At 44.0% G+C, this 23,507-nt stretch overlaps 1 protein-coding gene across 1 annotated transcript in view; it reads right to left on the bottom strand.

The window, feature by feature from the left end:
• Window positions 1-23,507, bottom strand: part of DOK5 (docking protein 5) — a 105,791-nt gene that overhangs the window by 50,860 nt on the left and 31,424 nt on the right. Inside the window, exon 2 of the mRNA XM_037500655.2 lies at window positions 1,014-1,121. Coding sequence (XP_037356552.1) covers window positions 1,014-1,121 — 108 coding nt within the window. The remainder of the gene's footprint in view (window positions 1-1,013; window positions 1,122-23,507) is intronic.

The raw sequence follows: 23,507 nt of genomic DNA, 5'->3' as shown, positions 1-23,507 counted from the left end.
ATGTGTCTGGAAAGCAGCACAGTCAGTTTTGCTAAGTTGAGAAGAGACAGCTGGTCCCAGGTCTCTTCATCATCGTATAAACCAAACTGTCAACACAGCATAAACCAGATGCCGCCACCCTTGGAGAAATGCACAGAAGGAAAGACTATACTCTTGTCCTCACCTGGACACACTCCGTGCCAAGGGATCTGCTGGCCCAGCCCACTGAGGCCATTGAGGCCCAGGCCACTGAGGATGAGACGTGCCTGGCTGGAGAACTGAAGCCACCAAAATACTCTATCATGAAAATTAGCACCGTCCCTGCACAGGGGACCAGTCTTGTGCCTTGACACAGTTTCATAAAGAAAGAGAACACACTAGGCCGCCCACTAGTGAGGGCGACGGAGCATATACTGCCTGACATACGGATGTACCCAGTGTGCTCACCTCACACTTCCAGTAACTTCCTATTCCTGAGAGATGCACTTTCATGCACAGCTACCATTGGGTGAAGAGCTCTCACTACTACTAAGCGCTCTGCAAGTCTGGATTACATTGAGTCATCAAAGGTAATGGAATAAACTAATGGGTGGAATGTCCGCCTCCTCGTCAATTGCCTTGATTCCAGCTTCTCCCCTCTCATTTTCCCCCACATTCTAAGCACTGGATGAAGGGCTTTGCTTCTCCAGGACCTGTACTAGGCCCACGGAGATCCAACTTTTACCTTCAAGGGCCTTCAATGTTGGGGGTAAGGTCTACTCTGCAAATTGAACATTTACCAAAAAATTGGTAAACTCTCGACACTAGAGATTGGAACAGGAATAAACAGTAAGAAACCAGGAAAATGACTCTACATTTATTAATCAATTATTTTAAGCAATTAACAAGTGGATATTATATTAGAGATATTTTGCTCTGGGGAAAAGTATTATTTTCCCCTTAGTTAGAAAAGTTAGATAAGTTTTCAAATCCAGTGAACTCAAGGTACCTACTTGTGAACAGATTTCTGCAAAGCTACAGCGACTGAGTCTCACCTTATGATAACACCTAAAATACGCAGCACGTTCATCGGAAAATTTCTCCAGTCTTTTTGGACCCTTGCTTGAAGCCTTCTTGAATACTAACCAGCATCGTTGATAAATCTGCAAAGAAGGACAAAGACTGAACTCAGCATCACACCAACTCAGATGTCACTGACATTTGCATTTACGTGTATCTTTTTTTGATGTTCTCACCTGTAAAATATTCATAACTCATAAATGTGATTTTGCTTTGGGAAAATAAAATTTTAAAACCCCAGATTGGTTCCACAATAAGAGTATTATGTCATTTAGTCAATTATTGAATTCTAAGGAAAATGAGCATTTGAGGGCAAATTTCAAGTTTTGATAAGAGTATCAGTAGGAATATATCAGAACAAATCCTAGAGGTAAAAAGTCCAGATCAGCACAAGTAAAACAGGCACTTGAGCACATGCTCTAGCTTCAAATTAAATCAAATATGAAATGATAAGCCTGATGTATGCCAACAGCCTACATCACAGGCAGTCCTGGACGCATACTGTATAACTGATGGTTAAGAGCTACAGCAGGGCCTCCCTGTTGGCTCAAGGGGTAAAGTTCAGCATTATGAAACCATGGGCAGCCACTGTGGCCTGAGCTCTATCCCCGGCCAGGGAGCTGACCCACAGGGCTCAGCAGACCTCTCCTGTCTCCCCGCTGTTCCCCTTAGCAGACAATCCCCTTATTTCAGTCAATCCACCTGTTCTGTTCCCCACTCTGCCTCTAGTGGATCCCCTCACCACCACCTCCACCTCTGGTCTACACCCCAGCTCTTGAATGCATAAATAAATAAATCTTAAAAAAGGGAGCTGGACCAGGTACTAGACTAGCTAATAATTGGCTGATCAATGCCAACTAGATTCTCCCTCAGAAAATTCAACCCAAAGAATCCAAGATTATTGCCAGATATGACCTGAGGTTGGTGGCCACGTTGAATCATGTGCACAACAGTTAAATGGCAGAAAAGAGTACAGAGAATTAATGTCTACTTTACGCAGAAGAGATATTTTTATTTTTTTAAATTTATATTTCCGTAGAGAAACAGGATGATTAATGCATTGTCAATAAGAATATAAAATGGGGGCCTCCCCGGTGGCGCAGCAGTTGAGCGCTGGGTTGTGAGGCGGCCCGCGGCCTCTGTGGCGCCGGTTCGATCCCCGGCTGTTCCCCGGCCACCGGAGGAGGGTCCCGCATGGCACGCAGACCTCTCCTGCCGCCCGCTGCTCCCCTCAGCAGTGTATTTAAAAATAAAAAAAAAAAAAAAGAATATAAAATGGCCCAAAAATATCATCGGTGTTCACTGCAGATTTATTTGTATCAGCACAAACTGGAAGCAAGACCCGTATCTTTCCATGGGTGATCCCCGGGTGAATAAGCAAACAGATGATGACACATGTGTATCACAGAATAGTACTTAGCAATAAAAACAAATGAATGATTGATACTGCAATGCTTTGAATTAATCTCCAGAGATTACGCAGAATGGCGATAAAACCAAATCCAAAAATAACATATTCTATGGCTGAATTTATAGCATCCTTGAAATGACAAAATGATAGAACTGGAAGCCAGATTTGTGGTTTTCGGGGGCTGGAGGGGGGAGTAGAATGGAGGATGTGCTATAAGGGATGATGGGACTGCCCTGGGTCCTCACTGTATTAATGCCAATGTCATGTTTACGACCTCACACTGTCGTGTCGCCACTAGGGAACCAGACAAAGTGCACAAGACCTTTGTGTGGCATTTCTTACAACTGAATCAGAATCTACAATTACCTCAGAATAAACTGTTCCAATTATTTATGGAAAAATTTAGTGATACTGAATCAACCTCTTAAAAGGACAGCCAAACCAATCTGCTCCAACCCCACGTCGTGTGTTCGCAGACCCGAGGCTGTACCTCCACTGAACAAAGAAACATCTAGAAGGGCAGAGTCACTGGTAAAAGCTCAAACACAAAATTCTTTCAGGCTGAAGAATCAACCATGAGAATTAACATTCCCAACAGTATGGCTGGCAAATAAAAGTCTTCCGACATCTCACTTATGTCTGAATAACAGATGAGACAACAGACTCCCTTAAAGCTTGACCGCTACCCGGGGACTGTAATTACAGTGGGGATGATTGTCACTCTGATTGTTCAAAGAAAAGGTTTAGAAATGGGCTTCTTACTGGCATTCTATTACTGGCAAAGCCTTTTCTTTTGTTCCTGTCCCTGATATGAGTGCAGAAATTGAGCATGCTAGAGATGCACAAGAAATCTGTGCACTGTGGGAAAAAATTATTTTCATTAAGAAAGATATTCTGAATTTCCTAATTATGCTTCACCTTTGAGACCCAATCTTGAATGATAGCGTCTCAAGTTTCTTTTTTATAAAACATGTTCATTTTCACAATCAAACTGGTATTTTTCTAGCTTCTGTTCAAAGGCTATTGAATGCAAGCTAAAGAAAGATTCCTCAATTTCGGCATACCTGATGATTTCCATCTTTACTCTGATCCATCTGTAGTAAGTCTGAAGAAGAAATTTATTTCTCAGTTTTTGTCTTTATTTTGTTTTACTAAGTAGTAAGGGCAAAAATGCAATATTATAACCAAATAACTGCAAAAATACAATCATGCAAATTCACTCCCCACATGGCTTACAGCGATTGGCTGGGAAGTCACCAGGGAATAGATTAAAATGTGCTGGTCCATCCGGAGATAAGGAAAACCAAATCTGGTTTATGCAAAGGGACTGTTTGTAACATACAAGCACATGGTACAAACATCAACAGTGCCAAAGTCGAGAGCGATTTGTGGGATTACCCGCAGCATACGATGTGATTCTCAGAGTTGGTCCAGCCTCACCCATGACTTTTGTCATGTATGCAGATTCCCAGAGATTAGCCAAGGTCTACAGAGCCAGAGCCTCTTGGGGGGAGGCCAGGTACATCTGCTCTTTAACACCTTCCCAGGTATTTTGTTTGTCATTTGCAAACCAATTCATGGACAATCATAAAGACCTTCAGATGACACGATGTTTCCCACTTGGAACTCCAACAAAGTTGGAGTGCATCATGATGGGGGCCTCTGTGATGGGTGGTTTCCAGCAAGTGGGACCCAGTGGCAGTGCTGGACGCTGTCTTGATATGAGAGACATTGAAGGTGAAACTTCAGTCCGCTGAGCTAAAGTAAACTCCCAATTCCAACTGCCACACAGTCTGCATCTTAGGAACACCAGAGGAACCAGCTAATACCAGAGGATTAAACACTTATCCTAAATATCTCAGGACTGTTCACAAGAAATGAACCAGGAGGGTCCGTGAGCAGGGGAACGTGTGCAGACTAGCTGGATTATACTGACATTGCTAAAAGGATGATAATTTGAGAATAACCCCATTTGTTTAATAGTTTAGTGCATTATTTTTTAAAATTCATTCATTCAACCTGCTCCTTTACATTTTATTGAACACATTTATCATCTATTTTAGTTTTCTTTTAATTGACTTTCTTTAAAAACTAATTCTGTTTTATTTAAAAGACACTGACCACTGACCCAACTTTCACCGACCAGAGAGAGGTGGTAACCCATTAGTTGAAACCCAGTAAATACACTGTTAGAGAATTTATGGCAGAATCATCCTCATATTAAAGTGTTAACCCCTGGCATTGGCTGTGCTGGTCCTCTGTGCCCTGAAGAATGCCAGGCCCTTCCTGGGCATGACCTCAGTGAGTCTCCCCCAACTCCTCCCTGAGGCCAGTGCTGTCATCATCCTTCACAATAATGAGCTACAGTGGCAGGGAGGTTCCTTGCTAAGCATTCCTCGAGGGGACAGGACTCTAGAAATGAGCCAATCTCCTAATCTCAAGTTTGTCTGACTCAGGAGAACCAGCTCTGAACCATTTCCCCCCAGAATTTTCCCAGAAAGGTTGGCCTCCTAAGGAGGCACAGACTTCTGCTGAGGGTCAAGCCTTCTGTATGAAGTAGCATTTTGCACTTATAATCTAGAAAAGGACATTAAATTGTAACCGTATGCTCTTTCATCTGGACAGCTACTTTACAGCCTATTTCAGTGTGACATTTGCATTTGTGATTTTAAATTCCCTACTGCCGAGCATTCCCCAACAGAGATGGTTTCTAATGGAGCATTTCCACACCTGGAGTCCTGGACCCCAAGGCATCCAAGCAGTCTGCAAAAAGTGTTTGCTTTAAGAAGGCGCCCACCCACTCTCCTTCAGCGACACAGTCCTCAGCATCCTTCACACAAGTCCACAGGCCCAAACATACTAAGTCTGCTGGCAACACGGAAAGTATCTCATGCAACTTCTCAGATTTTTCTGACTTCCCTTGCCTACATAACCTTCAGCATCTTGCTCCTACTTAGTTATGGCTGCGGTAACTACATCCAGGCTAAATTACTCCCTGCTGGTCTGGATAGTTGGCTATGTAGGCTGACCAGTGACTTCTCTAAGAGGCCAGCTCTCCACCTGGGCCATGATGCATGGCCAGAGTAACCAGCTGCCTCCCCATGTGTTGGCTCCTCTGCCACTTTGAGGCTGATGAAATGCGACAGTCCAACAGTTCTCCAACAGCCACAATATGGCGCTAGAGATGCTATCTGGAAGTGGAGGAGACTTTAACCAAGGAGAAGCAGCAGGCAGGAATCAACCCAGGAGATGATGCCTCCGCCACCCTGTCTGTCATTGTTTGCAAAATTCTCTTTCCACACTAGAAGAAATCTGACCTGGCTGAAGCCAGGTTTATATTTTATATTTATTTCTGAAGCCATGATGTTTATATTTTTCTAGTCCTAGAAACGACTTCTTCATGGTGGAATTTCAGAAAGTGATAGATGAAGAGGATTTACAAAAGGAGTTCTTTGACATCTTTGAATCATAATGCTCATGCTGCTACCAACTCCAATTACTAAAATAATGAGCTGGCTCAAAATTAAATCTTTTATGGGGAAAAAAAATATTTCCAATGCGTAAACAACATAAGCTAATGCCTATCATTTATATATACCTTTCATTTGCAAGGAAAGAAAAGCTAATTTGGAGAAGGTTATACAGTGGGAGCAAGGCTCATTTTAAATTCACTGCAGAGGAAAAATACCAGCAAAAACAAGATCATTAATCATAAAATGAAATTTGTGTAAATAAGATTAAAAATACTTAAAAGCACCCACAGACAATAAATGAACTATGTCAATTCTTTGTTGATGGTGAAGTAAATTAGCACAACCATTCTAGAGGCAGAATTATACCTGTCCTTTCACCTGGAAACACTAGGAACTTTAGGGCTCTTCCATATAGAAACTGGAACCATTCTAAATGTTCCAGGACTCTGTTCATTAATTATTGCATATCTGCAAGGTGGAAATTGCCATCATTAACAACAATGTTGTAAAATATTAGTTATACCATAGAAAATGCTATTAGTAAGTGATTAAGTATAAAGGTAGATTATTCCTGCTTGTTAATCTGCTTGTATACCAGCATATATATCCATCAATAAATAGGGCCTGGGTGCTTATCTGAGATGAGCAAGAAGTTTTATTTCATCATTCCCCATTCCCTTTACCATACACACACACAACACCCACAGGCAAAACACACATGCAATGCCCCTATACACAACACGTACACACAAAGGCACACTGGAAATTTAGGGGGAAATCTGTGCTTCAATAGAAAGCATTTTCTAGGTGCATCTAAACCACTTCTGGGCTGCTTGTGTTTGAGTCTGCAGGAGCTATTTTACAATTCTACACTGTGCAAAATATGCTAGTCCATAAAGATGCAAATTCTGTCCCATTCAGAAGAGGTTCAGGTGACTTTCCTCCTCCAGAATCATAAAGCTGGTTTTGCCTCCATCGGAACCCTCACTTTACTACGAAGGACAGATAACCAAGTGCGGGGTCGTCTGGGTACTACCTGATGTAGTATTCAGCCTCAGCCCCTTGTTAACAGAGGAGTTGAGTAGCATCTTTAGCACATGTTCACAAAACATCTGTCCCGAGTCACAATTTTATCTGGTTTTGAAAATTACCCTCAGTGGTCCACTGGCCACGACGCCCTGCGTCTTTCACCCAGGACACCTGTATTTCTTTGTAGGGGAATCCATCCTAATCTAAACCACCATCTCCTGGATTTCAGAGTTCCCCTGCTTTCATTCTTGCCACTTTTCATTCCATTTCCTACAGTATGCCTGGAATGATCTTTAAAACACTAATCTGACCACATCAGTCTACCACTTAAAGCATTTCTGTGGCTGCCTGTTGCCTTGAGGGTAAAAACCAGTCTTCCAAGGACATTCCAGAACCTGTAAGAACTGGCTCCTCTCTACCTTCTTCACTTTATTTTGCTGCTTTCTTCATTTATGTATCCTTCACTTATAAACATGCATCCTGCAGTAAGTATGTGTTTCTAGCAATAATCGAATAAGTGATACGCTCTTTTGAACAGCTCTCATGAAATCAAAACCTTCCGTGAACTGCCCAGGTTATTCTCGCCTCATAGAAGAAACTCTTCCCCGGTCAGTACAAAGTTGGCCAGGGTTTAATGCAGAGGGAGATTGACACTGCTCCATGGATTGCAGCGCTATTCACAACTGCCAAGTTACGGAAACAACCTCAGTGCCCAGCGGCAGATGAGAGGATCAGGAAGACATGGTCTAGCCACATGATGGCATACTGCTCAGATATTAAAAAAAAAAAAGATGAATTTTTGCCATTTGCAACAACATGGTTGGACTGGAGGGAAGATGCTAAGAGAAATAAGGCAGAAGGAGAAAGACAAATACCAGGGGTTTCACGCAGATGTGGAATATAAGGAAACAAAGCAGAGGAACAGACACAACCAAACCAGTAAGTCTAGAAATCTGACTTAGGGTTGAGCAGAAGGGGTGGGTGGTGAGTGTGGAGGGGTCCAGCGGGCTATGCAGGATGACTATGGGCGCCACACCAACCTCAGCATCTTTATGCAACAAAGCACTTTTTAAGTGCAAGATACATAGAGGACAAACAATCAAATTATATTAAAAAGTGTTCTTTTTACATGAAGCATAAGTTATATAACCAAGCTTTTTCATTAAAAAAGCACATTCCACAAATGCTGCTTTTGAAGCATGAGAAAGGCTCGGTGGCTACCTGTCACAGCAATGTTTTCAACGTCAGTGGGTTTTGCTCTAAAGTCCCAGATCCTCAAGATGACTCTACTTCCCCACAGACAAAAGCAAATGCATTCCTGTAATTACACCTCTCCCAAATTGGAGAGACATCTATCAACCGTGGCAAAAAGAAAATAAATCCCAAATTAGGGAGTTTTCATTCAAAATGCTTATTCTGAAATTGAGTCACTATAATGACTTCCAAAGGCAACATTCCAGCAAGACTAGGTCCCCGACACCTCCACATCACTGGGGCAACCCTGAGTGAAAGGCATTCAGCAAGGGAGCCCGGTACAGAAAATTAGAATGTCAGTCTTCCAAGAAAGGAAGAGAAATGAATTCCACGGTTGAGAAAGCACTCGTACAAAAAAACACAACACAAGGAACAGATGTTGCCAGTAAAGGGCAGAAGGGTGAAGAATAATAGTCATGTTTTAAGAAACTGGAAGCCCTGAATTTAAGAAAAGGACACTTAGATTGCCACGGAGGAAACAGTCACAGTTTCTCACGGACAATTTACAACAAAGGAACATATTTTCAAATAACAATCTTGTCAGGCGATGGGAAACTGACAGTACCTGCAAGGCTGGTGCGGGGGGCGGGGGTTGTTTTGGCTTTGGTTGGTTTGTTTTATTTAAGGATGGATGGGAATAAACACTGTCAACTCATATACTGTTCAGAACATAGCACAGCATCACTCTCGCTATCCCCACCGTTCACGAGTGCTGTGCACATGCAAGAAGTTGCCTAAGAATCCCACAAGCACTTTCTCCATGAAGTGGCACCTAAGCTGTGTGAGCTGAGACCTAGTCATGTCCCCTTCTACAGAGGAAAGAACTGAGGCTTGGAGACTTCAGCAGCGTGACCAAGCGCACACTAACACATCTCGTGTCATGCTAACATCGTAGGCAATTCACGTGGACTCAGTACTTAGCAACCAGATCTTTCTCTTCCCATGATCTCGACCTTGAGTTCAAGTCCCCAATGTGTGAAAAAAAACTCATCTTCAGGACCACCCATTGTCAACAACTGGTGGTCCAATCAGTCCGGCATTGTTCTTTCTGAATTTATTCTTTGGGAAGGAATTTCCGGATGACAATAAAGTGACATCTTGCTGAGTCATGAGCAGGACAGTCAGACATAAAATGCTTATTAAAGACGAGTTATAATACAATTGCTGGTCATCATCAGCCTTGCTGCTTGCTGCTGTGTTTGGAGGACATACTTCCTCTATGATACAAACATCAATCCAGACATAGTTTTCATCTTTTAATTCTGACATTTCTCTAGTGTCATAAACAAAACTATAAACAACCATCAAAATAAAAATATTGCTCTTTATATCACAAAATTAATATTAAGAAAAGTGCAGCTTAAGAGCTAAAACTACGAAGCCTGGCTTCAAGTCAAGGCTAATTAAATATGATCAGGCTGACTTGGAGCAAACAACTTACCCCCTTGGACATCAATGTTTTCATCTGATAACAGTACATGTCACACAGGTTTGCTTTTTAGATGCCCAGTACTTAGTAAGAACCCACAAAAGTTTAGTTATCATTTTATTCTTTACCTATTATTTTCCTAATTGTATATGTTAGTATTACTATTCATAAGTAGAACAGGTTAGAAAAAGGGTTCAAACACAGATTGTTAAAATGCTATGAAATGGCCTTTGGCCATCATCCACCTGTAAGAGCAATCTACACCTGAAGACAAAGGGCCATGGACAGGTTAGGTCAGGAGTTCTCAGCAGCAAGTTTGCCCGCCAGGGAACATGTGACAACGTCCAAAGACATTTACTTTTCACAAGGAGGGAAATACCGCAGCATCTAGCAAGTAGAGGCCAGCGCCACTGCTCAACACCCTGAAATGCCCCATTACAAGTTACCCAGCCCCACATTAACAGCATTGAGGCCAAGAAAAAAAAGTCTTTTGACAAAGGTTCAACTCAAAAGCAAAGTCTTTATCCTGGATTTGAAAGGACACCTTGCTCAAAGGTAGGTCGGCCAGATGAGGCAATGTCAACCGAAAGTGTTTTAAAATGCAGTAAAATCAAAGCAATTGCCAGGCTAGGCTGGAAAGCAAACAGCAGCCGAGCTAACGTTTTTGAGGCTATGATAGAAAAGCGTAGGATCAGGAGACACAGATCCCGACCAGGAGAGACAAGCTCATCATCCCAGGACGAGAGACTCAAAACTTCAATGGATTTCCCAAGTCGGGCAGCAACCATGAGGGCTGGGCCAGGGGTCTGGACAGAGACTGAGGAGATGCCACTCAGACCACAGGTCACTGGACCTGCTGGCATCTTCCCAAATCTGAGTTTGACTAGAAAATTCGTTGCTAAGATCTGGAAAACTTAAGGAACAGCAGCACGGTGAGGAGGAAGCAGCAGGGACGAAACTCCACAAAGGCTGTGAGCAGCAGCAGTGCCCTGCAGCTCTGCAGGGGCCCCCTCAGCTTCCACCCACACCCCTTTCCTTGATGAAACTACCCCCACCTTTTCCCTCACATCTGGGTGTCAAATCTCCGTGTAGAACAATCTCCCCATTTCAACCTGGCTTCAAATCTTTCCTGACACCCCCAAACCAACACACACACACAGACCAGATAAAGCGGGGCACAGACAACAAAAGGCAGGGGCATAGCCCAAAGAGCCAACCTATTAGGCACAAATGTTGGTTCCAAAATGCACATGCTCTATGGCCTGGAGCAAGTCATTAGCCTCCCTGTGCTTCATGGGATACTTGTGGTAGTATTTACTGGGCCATCAAGAGTATCACTATGACTTGCACATAATAAGCCTTTAATAAATGATAGGCAACCTGACTCAAATGCAGCCTCTGTGAGTGGAGGATATGCGTCTATACCTCCACTGATTTATCCACAGCGCTAGCACACTGCTTGATACACTGTAAAGAGTCAAGAAGCAAAGTGGTAAATAAGGAGTTGTCAGAGATGCCCTCATGGACACCCAGAGCCCTCGTCCTCCATCCATCGCACACAAATGATACTTAAGGGTAATCAGGTGGTTAGGGAACTCTGTCTGCACCGTCAGGACTATGAGGGGCAGTGCCCGCTATATACCTTTCCGATCACTGCATCCTGGTGGACACAACACAAAATCACTTCCAGGTGGAGAGAAGAAATAAGTAAATGCTTAAAGAATTAAAAGGCCAGTCAGGAGAACCAGTAATACTCATATACAGTCTTTCCTTATGTTTTCTTACAAACTTATCTCTTTAAAGTTTTACTGGAGATGTCTTTGCTTTTGCAAAGGATTTGAAGAAGATGAGAGCTTTTCCAGCTAGAAACTAATTGAACCCACCACCCCCCCAAGACTTTATCTCCAATATTACTAGATGGAGGCAAGAGACTTTCATCTTCTTTGCATTCAAGGCCAAAAATGCAGCTGTGTAAGAAGCTGCTGAGTGTTACAAGGTCAGCGATGGCGTGCTCACCCTCACTCCTTAGGAAATGAAGCAAAGCTCTATTCCCCCAAAAAATCAATGTATCCTCATGTATGCTATCTGCAGTAAATTTTACTCAAATGCACTCAAAATCTAAAAGCTTCCCTGGCTAATACATCAGGTTCTATTGTGGTTTCAGTCTTGTGAGGCTCTCCAGATGGAACTGAAGTCGACTCCAGAGTCATCTAATGTGAACTTAAAAGTCCAGGGACTACTTCCCAATACCTTGAGATGAGCAAAAATGGAGACCATAAGATAAAAACCCATAATGCAATTTCATTTACATGTTAATGGTGAACCACAAATTTGGCTTAAGGAAATAACAGAATACAATCTTGATGAGTTATGAGTCACATTCTCTATAAGATAAAAAACAAACCAATTATTGAGGAAACTTATAACTATTCTTTATACAAAGGCCAGGCAGAAATGTTTCCTTGGGGTCTTTATAACAGATGGGAGCACGGTTCAGATAACCCCCATGGAGGGTAATTTGGCAAGATCTTTCCCCAAAATATGCACATCCTTTGATCCAGCAATTCCACTTGGAGGAATTTAGATTACCTTATTCTCTTAATATGTGTGAAATAAAGGCTGCACAAGAACACTCACTGTAGCACTGTTTGTAATAGCAAAAGCTTGGAAACAACCATAATATCCATCATGAGGGGACTGGTGAATATAATAAAAATGTAATGGAAGACTATGCAGTTGTTAAGAAGAGGGAAGTCTCTCTGTGCCTACAGAAATGAACTCATCTCATCCAAGCAGCACTGCTAGGTGAAAAAACACAGGAGAAAAAAACCAAAAGAAGCTAAAACATGCCCACAGAAAAACAAACACGCAAATGTTCATAGCTACCTTATTCACAATAGTCCAAAAGAAGAAATAACCCAACTGTCCATCCATTGATGAGTAGAGAAACAAGATGAAGGTCCAATCCATACAAAGGAATATTATGTGCTCATAAAAAAGAATAAAGTACCAACACATACTACAGCATGGATGAACCTTGAAAACACTGTACTAAGTGAAAAAAAAAAATCAGAGATAAATACCCATAATAAATGCGGTGGGGGGAAGCTAATCCATGGCAACTGGAAAAAGATTAGTGGTTGCTAGGTACAGAGGGGAGAGGAAAGTTAGGAGTGACTGCTAATAGGGCTGAGATTTCTTTATGGAGTGATCAAAATGTTCTGAACATGGGTTGTGATGAGGATACAAGCCTAGGAATATACTGAATCGTATATTAAGAACAGATCGCCTGGGGCAGAGAGCTAGCATTTCTAGGCTCCTCATCTTGGACTGAAGGGTTACCACGTCTCTCCTAATATTTTAAGATCTTTAAATTTTGCATTTATTAAATTTCTTGTTTATTATTTAAGTCAACAATGTTTGTCTGAAACCACCACCAATACAGAAGAAGCGTATAAAGAAGAAAATGCACTTGCCGCAATTCCAGGCAGGAGCACCACTCACAGCTCCTGGACAATGTGCCACCTGAGCGAGTATGTTTTCTAGATTTTTTGGTGAAACCAGATAACTAGATAATAGACAAGGAGAAAGCAGCAGCTTTGTGGGGGCTACACAGGAAGACTTCTGGGGGAAAAAATTATTTTGCCCTTTGGCCAGCCTCCTTTTTTTTAATTATTTTTATTTTATTATTATTTATTTATTTATTTATACATGCACTGGGTACTGTCAGAAGCGCAGGAGGGTGAGAGAATTCACCAGAGCCAGAGCGGGGAGCAGAGCAGGCAGAAGGACCGAAGTACACTGCTGAGGGGAGCAGCGGGCGGCAGGAGAGGTCTGCGCTCCATGCGGGACCCTCCTTCGGTGGCCGGGGAGCAGCCAGGGATTGAACAGGTGCTGCAGAGGCTGCGGGCAGCTTCACAACCCAGCACTCAACCTCTGTGCCACCGGGGAGGCCTGACCAGCCTCCTTTTGCTGGCCTGTGAAAGACACGATGTGTGGAGCTTCAGCATCCACGTTGGACCACGAGGTAGCCTTCAGGTGGGATGCCAAACTTTAAGATGGCAAAAAAGGACACTTGTTTCCCAATGCCCATGGACCTATCATACCAACTTTGACTTCTTCTCCATGGAAAAAACTAAACTCTTATCAAGTCATTTTGACTTTGAGATTATAAGTGCAGATAGCCAAAAGAATTTTCTAAGAGATACATATCATTCCATGTTTTTATCTGTGTATAATGTGCATAATTTTCCTTTTTGTAACGAGGCGCATACCACGTGTTATGTTCCACAATTTTGCTGCTTTCCACTTGAAAACAAATCAAAGACATCTTCCCATTTCAAAATACACAACCCTAATTTGTCTTAATGGATGCCTCGCTGTGCACTGTAGAGAGTAAAGCTTCAGATGGCTCCCTGTATACTATTTCCACTTAGTTTAATTATTATTTCAAATCTCTCTTTTTCTGAAAACCAAAAATGATCTATTTCTACTCAGTGCCACCTTCCCAGGCACTGAGTTGTATTTTGTTCTTCGAGAAGCAACTTTTGTTTCCCAGCTTCCAATTCTGAGAAACTAACAAAAAGTCCTCTGGGGTTTCGCATCCCCCCCAGGGAGCACGGGAGCACACACCATCTAATAACACCGCAGAGCGAGGTCTGCTCTTGGATTGGAATTTAGCTGCGGCTGCCATGACAACACGAGGTCCCAAGAAGGAACAGAGCTAAGGGCTGTTTCTTGGGAAGAACCAGGAATTGTAAATGTAAAGAAGCTGCAGAAAAAATGGGGTGGGGGGGTGGGGAGGGAGGCAGGTAGGTAGGGGTGGTACAGAGGAGCGGGGGAGAGCCGGAGAGCAGGGAGGGAGGCAAACACAAAAGTAGGGGAAAATGAAATAAAAAAAAAACCTGCATGAAGTTCCAAGCACAGGAATATACACTTCAATTGCATCTCCAGGCATCAAACCCTGAAATAGCCATTAATTATCAGAGAACAAAACCAAATCAAAATCTTTTCCAGCCTCCATTCCCAGAGACGGCAAATTCGGAGCCACAGATCCTGCATTTTGTCCTGGAACGAGAGCCGCGGCCTTCCAGGTGAAGCGCTCCCCGGGCATCCTCCGAACCCCAAGTCTGTGTTTTCAGGCAAGTTGCTCAGATTGGCAACTTTCTAGAGAAATGTGAACGGCGGAAAGTCTCTCGGTTGCCCTTTCTGTTGAAAGACAAACAATTATTCCAGGGACCTTATCAGACCTACACAGAAAGCGCCACGGTGTGGTACCATTTCTCGGGGAAATAGAAGACCAGGACGCTGCACCTTGACGCGTACGGGCCCCGATCAATTAAATCTCATTATCCCATAGACACGGCCTGTTTGTGGGAAGCCGCTGATCTGCAAACATCTCTCCCTCTGAACAAGAGGTTTCACTGGCCGTCCCCGCCAGGGTGCACAAAGAAAGGGGGTGGAGGCTGCTTTCCGGGAACAGCCTCTGTGTTTTCTCCAGGAGCCCACACGGCTGTGTGTGTGTGTGTGTGTGTGTGTGTGTGTGTCCATTACTGGAAGACAGAGTCACTCCAAGCGTGTCTGGAAAACACGGTTGAATTTCCTCGCCTGCCCGAGCCGGCCAGCAGCACCTGGACAGCTGTGTGCACATGTGTTTTGAAGGTTTGCTTTGTCCAGCCCAGCAGACTTCATTCTGCAAATCTGCAAATCCTCACTCGGCGTATCACAGACCACGAGGCCACCACCAGGGAGTTCGAATCCTAAAGAAATGATCATTTCTAGGTTCATTATTTCTAGGTTCTTAACACCTGAGATGTCAGTCTCTGCGTCTCTTCACTGCTCAGGCGGCACCGCCAGCGGCCGGCCGTGGGCCAGAGGAGACACGTGCACGCCGCCTCCGTTTCTTTCCTGACCGGTCACCAGGCAGACGCCTGGGAATCCAGGAGCCAGACTGGCGCTGTCTGGGCTTCGCAGCCTTGCCCTGCACGCTGCTGAGAAAGGGCAGCACTCACCCCAAAGTGCCCTTGGCACCGCTGGTCTCCATCCAACACTATCCACTAAGGAAGCGGTCAGGCTGGCTAGTCTGAAATCTGGCCTCGCCAGACCTAAAATGGAGGAATGCAGGAAATGGTTAAAAAATTCTGGGTTTGCTGTCAGCAGGCCTCTGGGCCAGAGAACAGACAAAAGTGAACTTTCACGGGAGAAGCTGCCAGTTTTCAAGAGTCCAACTTAGCAAGGGCAAGTGGTTTAGAACAGAAAAGGAGAAAGCAGCCAGCTGGCCACCGGGAACGGTCAAGCAAAAACCCACACACTCGGGCGCACGCATTTAAAACAGAAAAGCCATTTGTTTCTTCGTGTTTGGCCCCAAATCTGCAGGCAAAGCTTCAAAACAAGTTGAATCACCAAATGGGAAGCTTTCAGAAGCCCGGCTACAACTTCTAGCCAATGTCTCTCACTGCAGGAACGGCGACAGGGCTGCCTGAATTATGATAATAACTTCAGGTTGTAAAACTTGCACAAGTCTTAGTTTTTGACACTCTGAGGGGGATCAGACCGAGTCAGGTGAAGGAGGCCTCGGCGCTGGTCCCCTCCCTCTCTCTGGCCTCTCTGACTCTCTGAGCAAAGATATGATTGTTTTTCTGGCTGAAAATAACTCACAACCAAGCACCACAGAAATGAAAATGCAGCTTTTTACCTTGTCTTTTCAAGGTCTGATGTTTAATCAAGGACGGACTGGCGTAGATGAATTTCAGCTGGACGTTCAAGCGCACGTTAATTAGCTTAATAAAAATTAGTTATTGACAAACATAAAAGGAGAAGAAAATATCAAAACTCGCAGAAAGGATGGATGTACAATTGCTTTGAGAGTCGGAGAAAGTTGAATTGTAACCCAGCCCTCCTTCTGCTGTGGTCTTGGGCACATGAATTCCTCGCTACTGTCCACGTCCCCGACTGGCCACGGAGGACACGCAAGTGGCCCCTGCACCTTACCCCGCAGCAAAGTCACAGGACAGGGCGGGGTGGGGTGGTCTCCGGGCAGGCTCTGGCCTGTTCTATGGTGACAGGGATCCCCTGAAGCAGGCCCCTGAAGACGAGTTTGCAGTCAGAAAAAACAGAGTTGGGGGTTTCTGGAAGCCCGAGGGGTTCAAAGGCCAAGCCTTGTGCATACCTCAGTGCATCCTAACAAGGACACTTTCCAGGGCTCCTGCTTCCGGTGGCAAGTGGCCAGACCACTGCGTGGGCACAAAGGGAAGAAAAGCCCCCCGTGTGGTGGCTCTCCTGCCCCCAGCTGCCCTCTCGGGCCCGCCTGGCTCACTGCTGCCCACTTCTCTCCGCTGCTCTCCGATGTCCCTTCACCATCTTCTCCCCTCGCCCACACGCTGCTGCCCCCCCGGCCCTCCCCACCTCAAAGTCGGAGGACACTGAAGTCAGACCCGGGGAGAAGGACAGGGCTGAGCCATCGCGGACCCCACTCCCACTCTGCCGGCCTTGAGCCCAGCACCCTTCCCGGCCGGCACCCAGCAGGCGCGCAGGGGGCGTCTCAGAGCTTCACTTCTGGGGCCAGGATGAATTCACCGCCTGCTGCCCCGTCACTGCAGTCATGGGACACTTGACGACCAGGCATGCACGATGGTGGCCCCGACTACGCCGCACAGCCCGGGGCACAGCAGGGGCTGCCATCTCGGTGGGTGGCGCTCCATGACGGACGGAAGACCAGAGAATGAGCCAGAAGCACGGACATGGGCGAGCTCAGAGACCATGGATAGACTCACTCTAGATTCTACTGAGTAAGACAAGACTTGTGGAGTCCTCAGCAAAGGAGCTGCCACTCAAAGGAGCTGCCACTCTTAACTCACAGCCTCAAAAGGCATCCAAGCCAAGGATGGGCAGGGGGAGATGAAGGGACAGGCAAGGGCAGCGAGGAAACAAGTCAGCTTCCTCCAGGGGATGAGGGCAAGTCATCATGAACCCCACTTCCCTGATTGAAAGCGAGTCGGGAAGCTGTTGTAATCGTCCAGGGGCCAATACTTGGAGTTTTAACCGAAAGTGCTACTCGCAGTCCTGCGATCTACAGCCGAGCAGTGTCTTGAGCTCGCAGCTAGCAGCGTCAACCGAGAGCGCAGGAATGGAAGGTGAGGCAAAGAGAGGGCTCAAGACGGCTGGGGGTTGGCAGCCCAATTGGAAGATGGAGCCGCCATTTGCTGAGATGGGAAGGACCCGCAGGGGTGTACCTGGGGGTCTGCATGAGGAGTTTTATTGCGATGGCTTTTGTCCCCTCTATGGGAAGAAGAGGGATCTACACCCTGAGGCAGCAGCACTACTTGAAAGGCTCAGCAGAAGCTAGAGGTCAGTGGGCAGGTAGATGTACTAGAGAAGCTAGAACATACTTGATTCTCAAAGACCAAGATACTAAGGCATCAGAATTTTCTCTCTGACAGTTTGAGATGGGTGTTACTAAAAGCCTACACATCAGATTTGCCACAGATAATCTGCAATTTCTAATGCCTCACATTTCCTTGAAGCCAAAACAAGTATTAATTGAAAGATAAAATCAGACAAATTGTTTATTTCATAGCAGAGAGCCAAATTCACAAATACAGTTATTGAACGCATCGTTCACTTTCAAATGGTGCAGCCTCGTGTTGAAACAACTCATTTCTCTCTCTTAATGGAAACCTAAGAGGAGCCTAGTGTTTAAGATCGAATGATATTTGTTTAAAATACAAGTTAGTTCCTGGGAAAAATGAATGTAATTCATAGTCAGACTTGCTACCCTGACCTAGATAAAGAATCCATTTCTGCTTTTTGGTAAACAATATAGAAACCTTGTCATTCCTCCATCGTCAGTGCTAGGTACACTGGTGACACAGGAGAACAAATTATTTAATCACTTCCAGCAAAATAATTTATAATAAAAAGTAATGATAAATGATTTAATCATGGACTAAGGATTATAATTACTATAAAAAAGATTTACTATTGATCGATACTAGCACTTGTGTGGCATTTACTATGGGATGAATTGAAACATTTCACATGATTTTGTCTCTTTTAACCTTCATAGCATCTGACCTTCTGATGCAAGAAAATGCAGTCCAAGAACCCAGAACCATGGAATCAATAAATGAGACACTATAGACATTAAAATCCAGTCAAGTCTTTCTTTGAGATCTAGACATGCTAATTCCTACCTAGGTTAGCCCAGCATGTAAATTAAACCACTTCAACTTCCTGATTACAATGAAAGAGAAACTGAGTATCTGCCATCGAGGATTACCTGGAACACTATGACATGATGCTGCGGAGCATTCAGTACTGTACCTGGCAAAAGTAATGTCTTACTAACCGTGAGATGGTAGCCTCAAGGTCATTACCATCAGCAGGGACAGATCATCCATTCCAGCAACCACCTCATCAATCCTAGAAGGGACTATGTATTCTTATTCCTAGTTTATTCAGAGGAAAGCAAAGTTCTGAGCAGTTAAATAAATTACCCAACGCCACACAGCTTATGAATGTCAAAGTCAGCATTTGCGCTAGGCAGATGTGCTTCAAAGACTATAGTCAAATTCAAGTCATATGACTCCAGCGTACACCCAGGCCAGGCTGTTTTGCTATCTCATGCATCTCAATCATGATGCTTCCAACTTTTTTCAGAACATAAACCAGTGACGGCATTATTGTATTTCATGGAACTCCTACACAATACCTTTATATCCTTTAAGAATAAATGTTGATTGGGCCTCCCCAGTGGTGCAGTGGGTTGAGCACCGCGCTGTGAAGCTGTCAGCAACCTCTGCAGTGCAGGTTCAATCCCAGCTGGCCGGTGAGAATCCCACATGGCGCGGCAGACCTCTCCTGTCGCACCCGCTGCTCCCCTCAGCAGTGTATTTCTGTCATCTGCCTGTTCTGCTCCCCGCTCTGCCTCTGGTGAATCCTCTCACCCTCCCATGCCTCTGGCCTGTACCCCAGCTCTTGTATAAAAATAAATAAATCTTTAAAAAAAAAAAATTAATGCTGATACCTATGCCCTTTATTCAGGTGAAGAAACTGAGGCCAAGTTAGTCCAAATGAATTCACCAAATGTAAACAAAACCTTTGCAAGAGACACAGAAGGGGTAGAACTCAAATCTATTAAATGTGATGGCTTAACTTTGCACATCGGGTGGGAAGCTATATTTGAATCAAACCAACTCTGCTAATTCTTCAGGGATTTTGCACACAGCAACACATATTTGGAAATATCAAATAAATAAAAGAAATGGACAGATTAGTTTAGAACAAAAAACATAAATTGTGATCTATGTTGTATTTAAAAGCAAATGCATGGCTTCCAAGAAACCCAATAATATGGAGAATTTTAAACCCAGGAGACAGTTTGTAGAAACAGAATTGCTTCTGAGAAAAATCTGCTTTAAATTCAGTGTGACAGAATAAATGCAAAGAAGCTAAAGACTTAATTGCCGGTTGAGAAGTAGGTTTCCCCTCTTCCCTGTAAATTCTTTGAGGGAAGAACCAAATTTAACTTAGTTCCCCGTTTAGCAAAAATCTTAGTCTTTGATAACTGTGATACTGTGATAAAATAAAAGTGCACATTTATTTGGTCTTAGTCTTGGTTCCTGGTATAGAGATTCTAAGACCCTGTAGCCAGAGTGACTGAGATGACTGGAGCATCTTTTGTGACTCCTAACAGGTCCCTCTCAACCAGCCCAGAGTTTATGTGGATGAGGTGACTCCCACTGGCCCCCACATAGCTTAGGGATGGGATGTGTTTGGCTTAGGAATCAACTAATTAACAGACTGGAGATTTCAGCACTTTCCTTGACCTCCAGGGGCTGGAAATTGAGACACTCACCAAGAACCAACAATTTAATCAATCATACTTATGTGAGGGCACCTCTGCAAAAACCCTAAACAATGGGGTTCAGAGAGCTCCCAATCTGTGAACAAACCCACAGGATGCCGGGAGAGTCATTCACATCCCAATTCCACAGGGACAGAGCTCCAGTTCATCTGGCTCTGTCCTTTATAACATCTATTAGCATAAGCCAATAATTGTACGTAAAGCGTTTCCTTAAGTTCTGTGAACTGTTTAAACAAATTAGTGACTATAAGGAGGGAGGTCATGGGAACCCACAATTTGTAGCCAAATCTTACAGAAGTGGAGGTGATCTTGGGGACCCACAATACTTGTGATTAGTGTTAAAGTTGGGGAACAGTCTATGGACGGAGTCCTTAAACTGTGGGGTCTGTATTAATTCCAATGCCGGGTAGTTAGTGTCTGAAATGAATCAAATTGGAGAACACCAGTGGATGTACTGAAAGGTAGGGGACTGGATGGTGAAGGAGAATCCCTCCCACGTTGTTGCTAGGAATACTCTGCCAGTAGAAACTGATGGCTAGAAGTCACTATTTAGTCAATCAATCAATCAATCAATCTCTACAGTAATGTTTCCACCATTTATTTCTAGGCTACCTCTTGGGTTAGTGTCGAACCCATGTTGGGCATCAAACCATCTGAACTGGACTCCCATCTTTATCACTTAGAGGGACCAGAGATTTTTTTGTGAGCATAAAGCTCTTAGCACAGACAGTAGGAGAGCAGCCCAGACACGACAGTATGCTCTGCCAGAACCACAGAAGACTGTCGCTAAAGCTACAGTGTCTACAAAGGGTTAAATTCAAATTATTTTCTTCTCTCACTCATTTCTTCCCATCTGCTGTAAAGGCCTCTTTAAATAAAGCAGTGCTGGAGCTACAGATACAAATGGCCTGGCCTCCGTTGAGGCAGTCACTTAAACAACACTGCTCAGCTCTGTTCAGACAGAATTAGATCTCTCATTTGAATAAAATCAACCCCCACATCCTATTCAAATGCATGGATTTTTTTCTTACAGTAATTAAATATGTATCTGTAGCTGACAATGGATTCTCCACAGGCATATTTAAATATAGCTCCTCTTCCCACTACACAGGATTATATAATCAGACACACTTCTGCCCACTTAAGGAATCACACATCATACTGGAGAATGGCACTCTGGGAGCTGGATTCTCAATGCTGTCTCTCTTTAGCCCGAGGGTGCAAGCGAGCATTTTGCTATAATACACACCTTTCTTTCGGCTTCCCCTGTCCACTTGAAGAGTCAGAAGTAACCAAGCTGGAGAGAGATGGATTGTGTCAGGGGTTGCTGCTGGCTACTGCCTTCCCCAATGACTGCAGCCTCATGAAATTACATAAAAGCAAGCTCCAGACATGCCTGGCGTCACTCGACAAAAACTGTCTGAATTCCAGCCACCTGACTTCTCTGTGTGATGAATACGTGTTTCTGGGTAGTGAGCATCTCCTGAGGGGGTTCAAAACCCACCGAGGCACCTCTCTTTGGTTGAGCCACGCCTCTTCTCATGGGCAACCAATATGAACTGGCTTGTCGACTTGGAAAATTAACTTTCTGAAAAGAGTCAAACATGTGAGCACACCTGTTCAAATATCTACAAAGGTACATCTGAAGGGACACTGGTAGGACACTCCTTATTATTAGATCTAAAAGTAAGATTTAGTCATCCATAGCAATGAGCTATATTTCAGTAGACAATAACATGTCCCCCCGGAGATGTCCATCTTAAAGCTCTAAAGATGTTGCTCTATAAAGCAAAAGACTCTGCAGGTGTGACTGAGCTAGGGGTTTTGATTTAAAGATATTATACTAGATTATCCAGGTGGGCCCAGTGTGATTACTTGTGTCCTTACAAGAAACAGGCAAGAAATCAGAGAGAAGTGATGGCAGAAACAGGTTGGAGTGAGGGGGTCTGATGACTCGTGGAGTGAGGCCACGAGCCAAGGCATGCAGGTGACCTCTAGGGGCCATAAACAGAGAGGAAACAATTTTCCCTAAAGCCTCTAGAAGGAACACCCCAGAACACCTTGATTTTAGCCCATAAGGCTCAATTCAGACTTCTGAGCTCCAAAATTGTAAGATAATAAATTTATGTTCATGTGATAATCTTTTACAAGAACTATAGGAAAGTAATGCATGTGTCATGATTTTTTTTTAAAGTATATCTTCAGGGGCCTCCCCAGTAGCGCAGCGGTTGAGCACTTGGTTGCAACGCTGCCCACAGCCTCTGCAGCACTGGTTCGATCCCCAGCCACCAGATGAGGGTACCCCATAGTGCGCAGACCTCTCCTGCTGCCTGCTGCTCCCCTCAGCAGTGTATTTCGTCAGTCTGCCTGCTGTGCTCCCCGCTCTGGCTCTGGTGAATTCTCTTACCCTCCCGCACTTCCGACTGTACCCAGTGCATGTATAAATAAATAAATAAATCTTTAAAAAAAAAAAGTATACCTTCAGACTGTATCATATAATTATATAATACCCAAAATATGTTTGAAGTTAATTCCCATTTTTATCATTGAATACATCTATACTTTTCATTTGAACAGTGAGCTAGAATTATTGCTAAATAATGCTGTGCATTATTCACATAAAAATTTTACAATTTTCCCCCAATTCTTACAAATGTATTCATGTATTTGTTCAGGTATAACACGTCCATCTTTTCACTCCTTAATATGTTTTCCCTGTTCAACAGCTCTAATTGAAAAACCATGCTGAACTGAGGTAGGTTAGGAATACCAAATTAAAAACCTCAACTCCTCCCTCCCAGATGCTCTCAGTCTAATGTAGGAGAAACATGTGCCAACATCTGAGTATTGTGACATAAATAATTTGGTGGAAATACAGATATGATGCAGAATATACGGAGGATTTGTGCATGTTCCTATATATTTCATTCATACACATACTTTGCTCTCCATTTCTCTACCTTAATTCTTTTCAAAACTGCACAGAATCCCATAATTCCATGTATACAG

This window comes from Talpa occidentalis, unplaced genomic scaffold (genome assembly GCF_014898055.3).
Source record: "Talpa occidentalis isolate TD23 unplaced genomic scaffold, MPIMG_talOcc4v2.1 talOcc4.10, whole genome shotgun sequence".
In the NCBI taxonomy this organism is placed as follows: domain Eukaryota; kingdom Metazoa; phylum Chordata; class Mammalia; order Eulipotyphla; family Talpidae; genus Talpa; species Talpa occidentalis.
The sequence above is the reverse complement of the archived record's forward strand: the minus strand, read 5'-3'. Positions and strand labels throughout refer to the sequence as shown.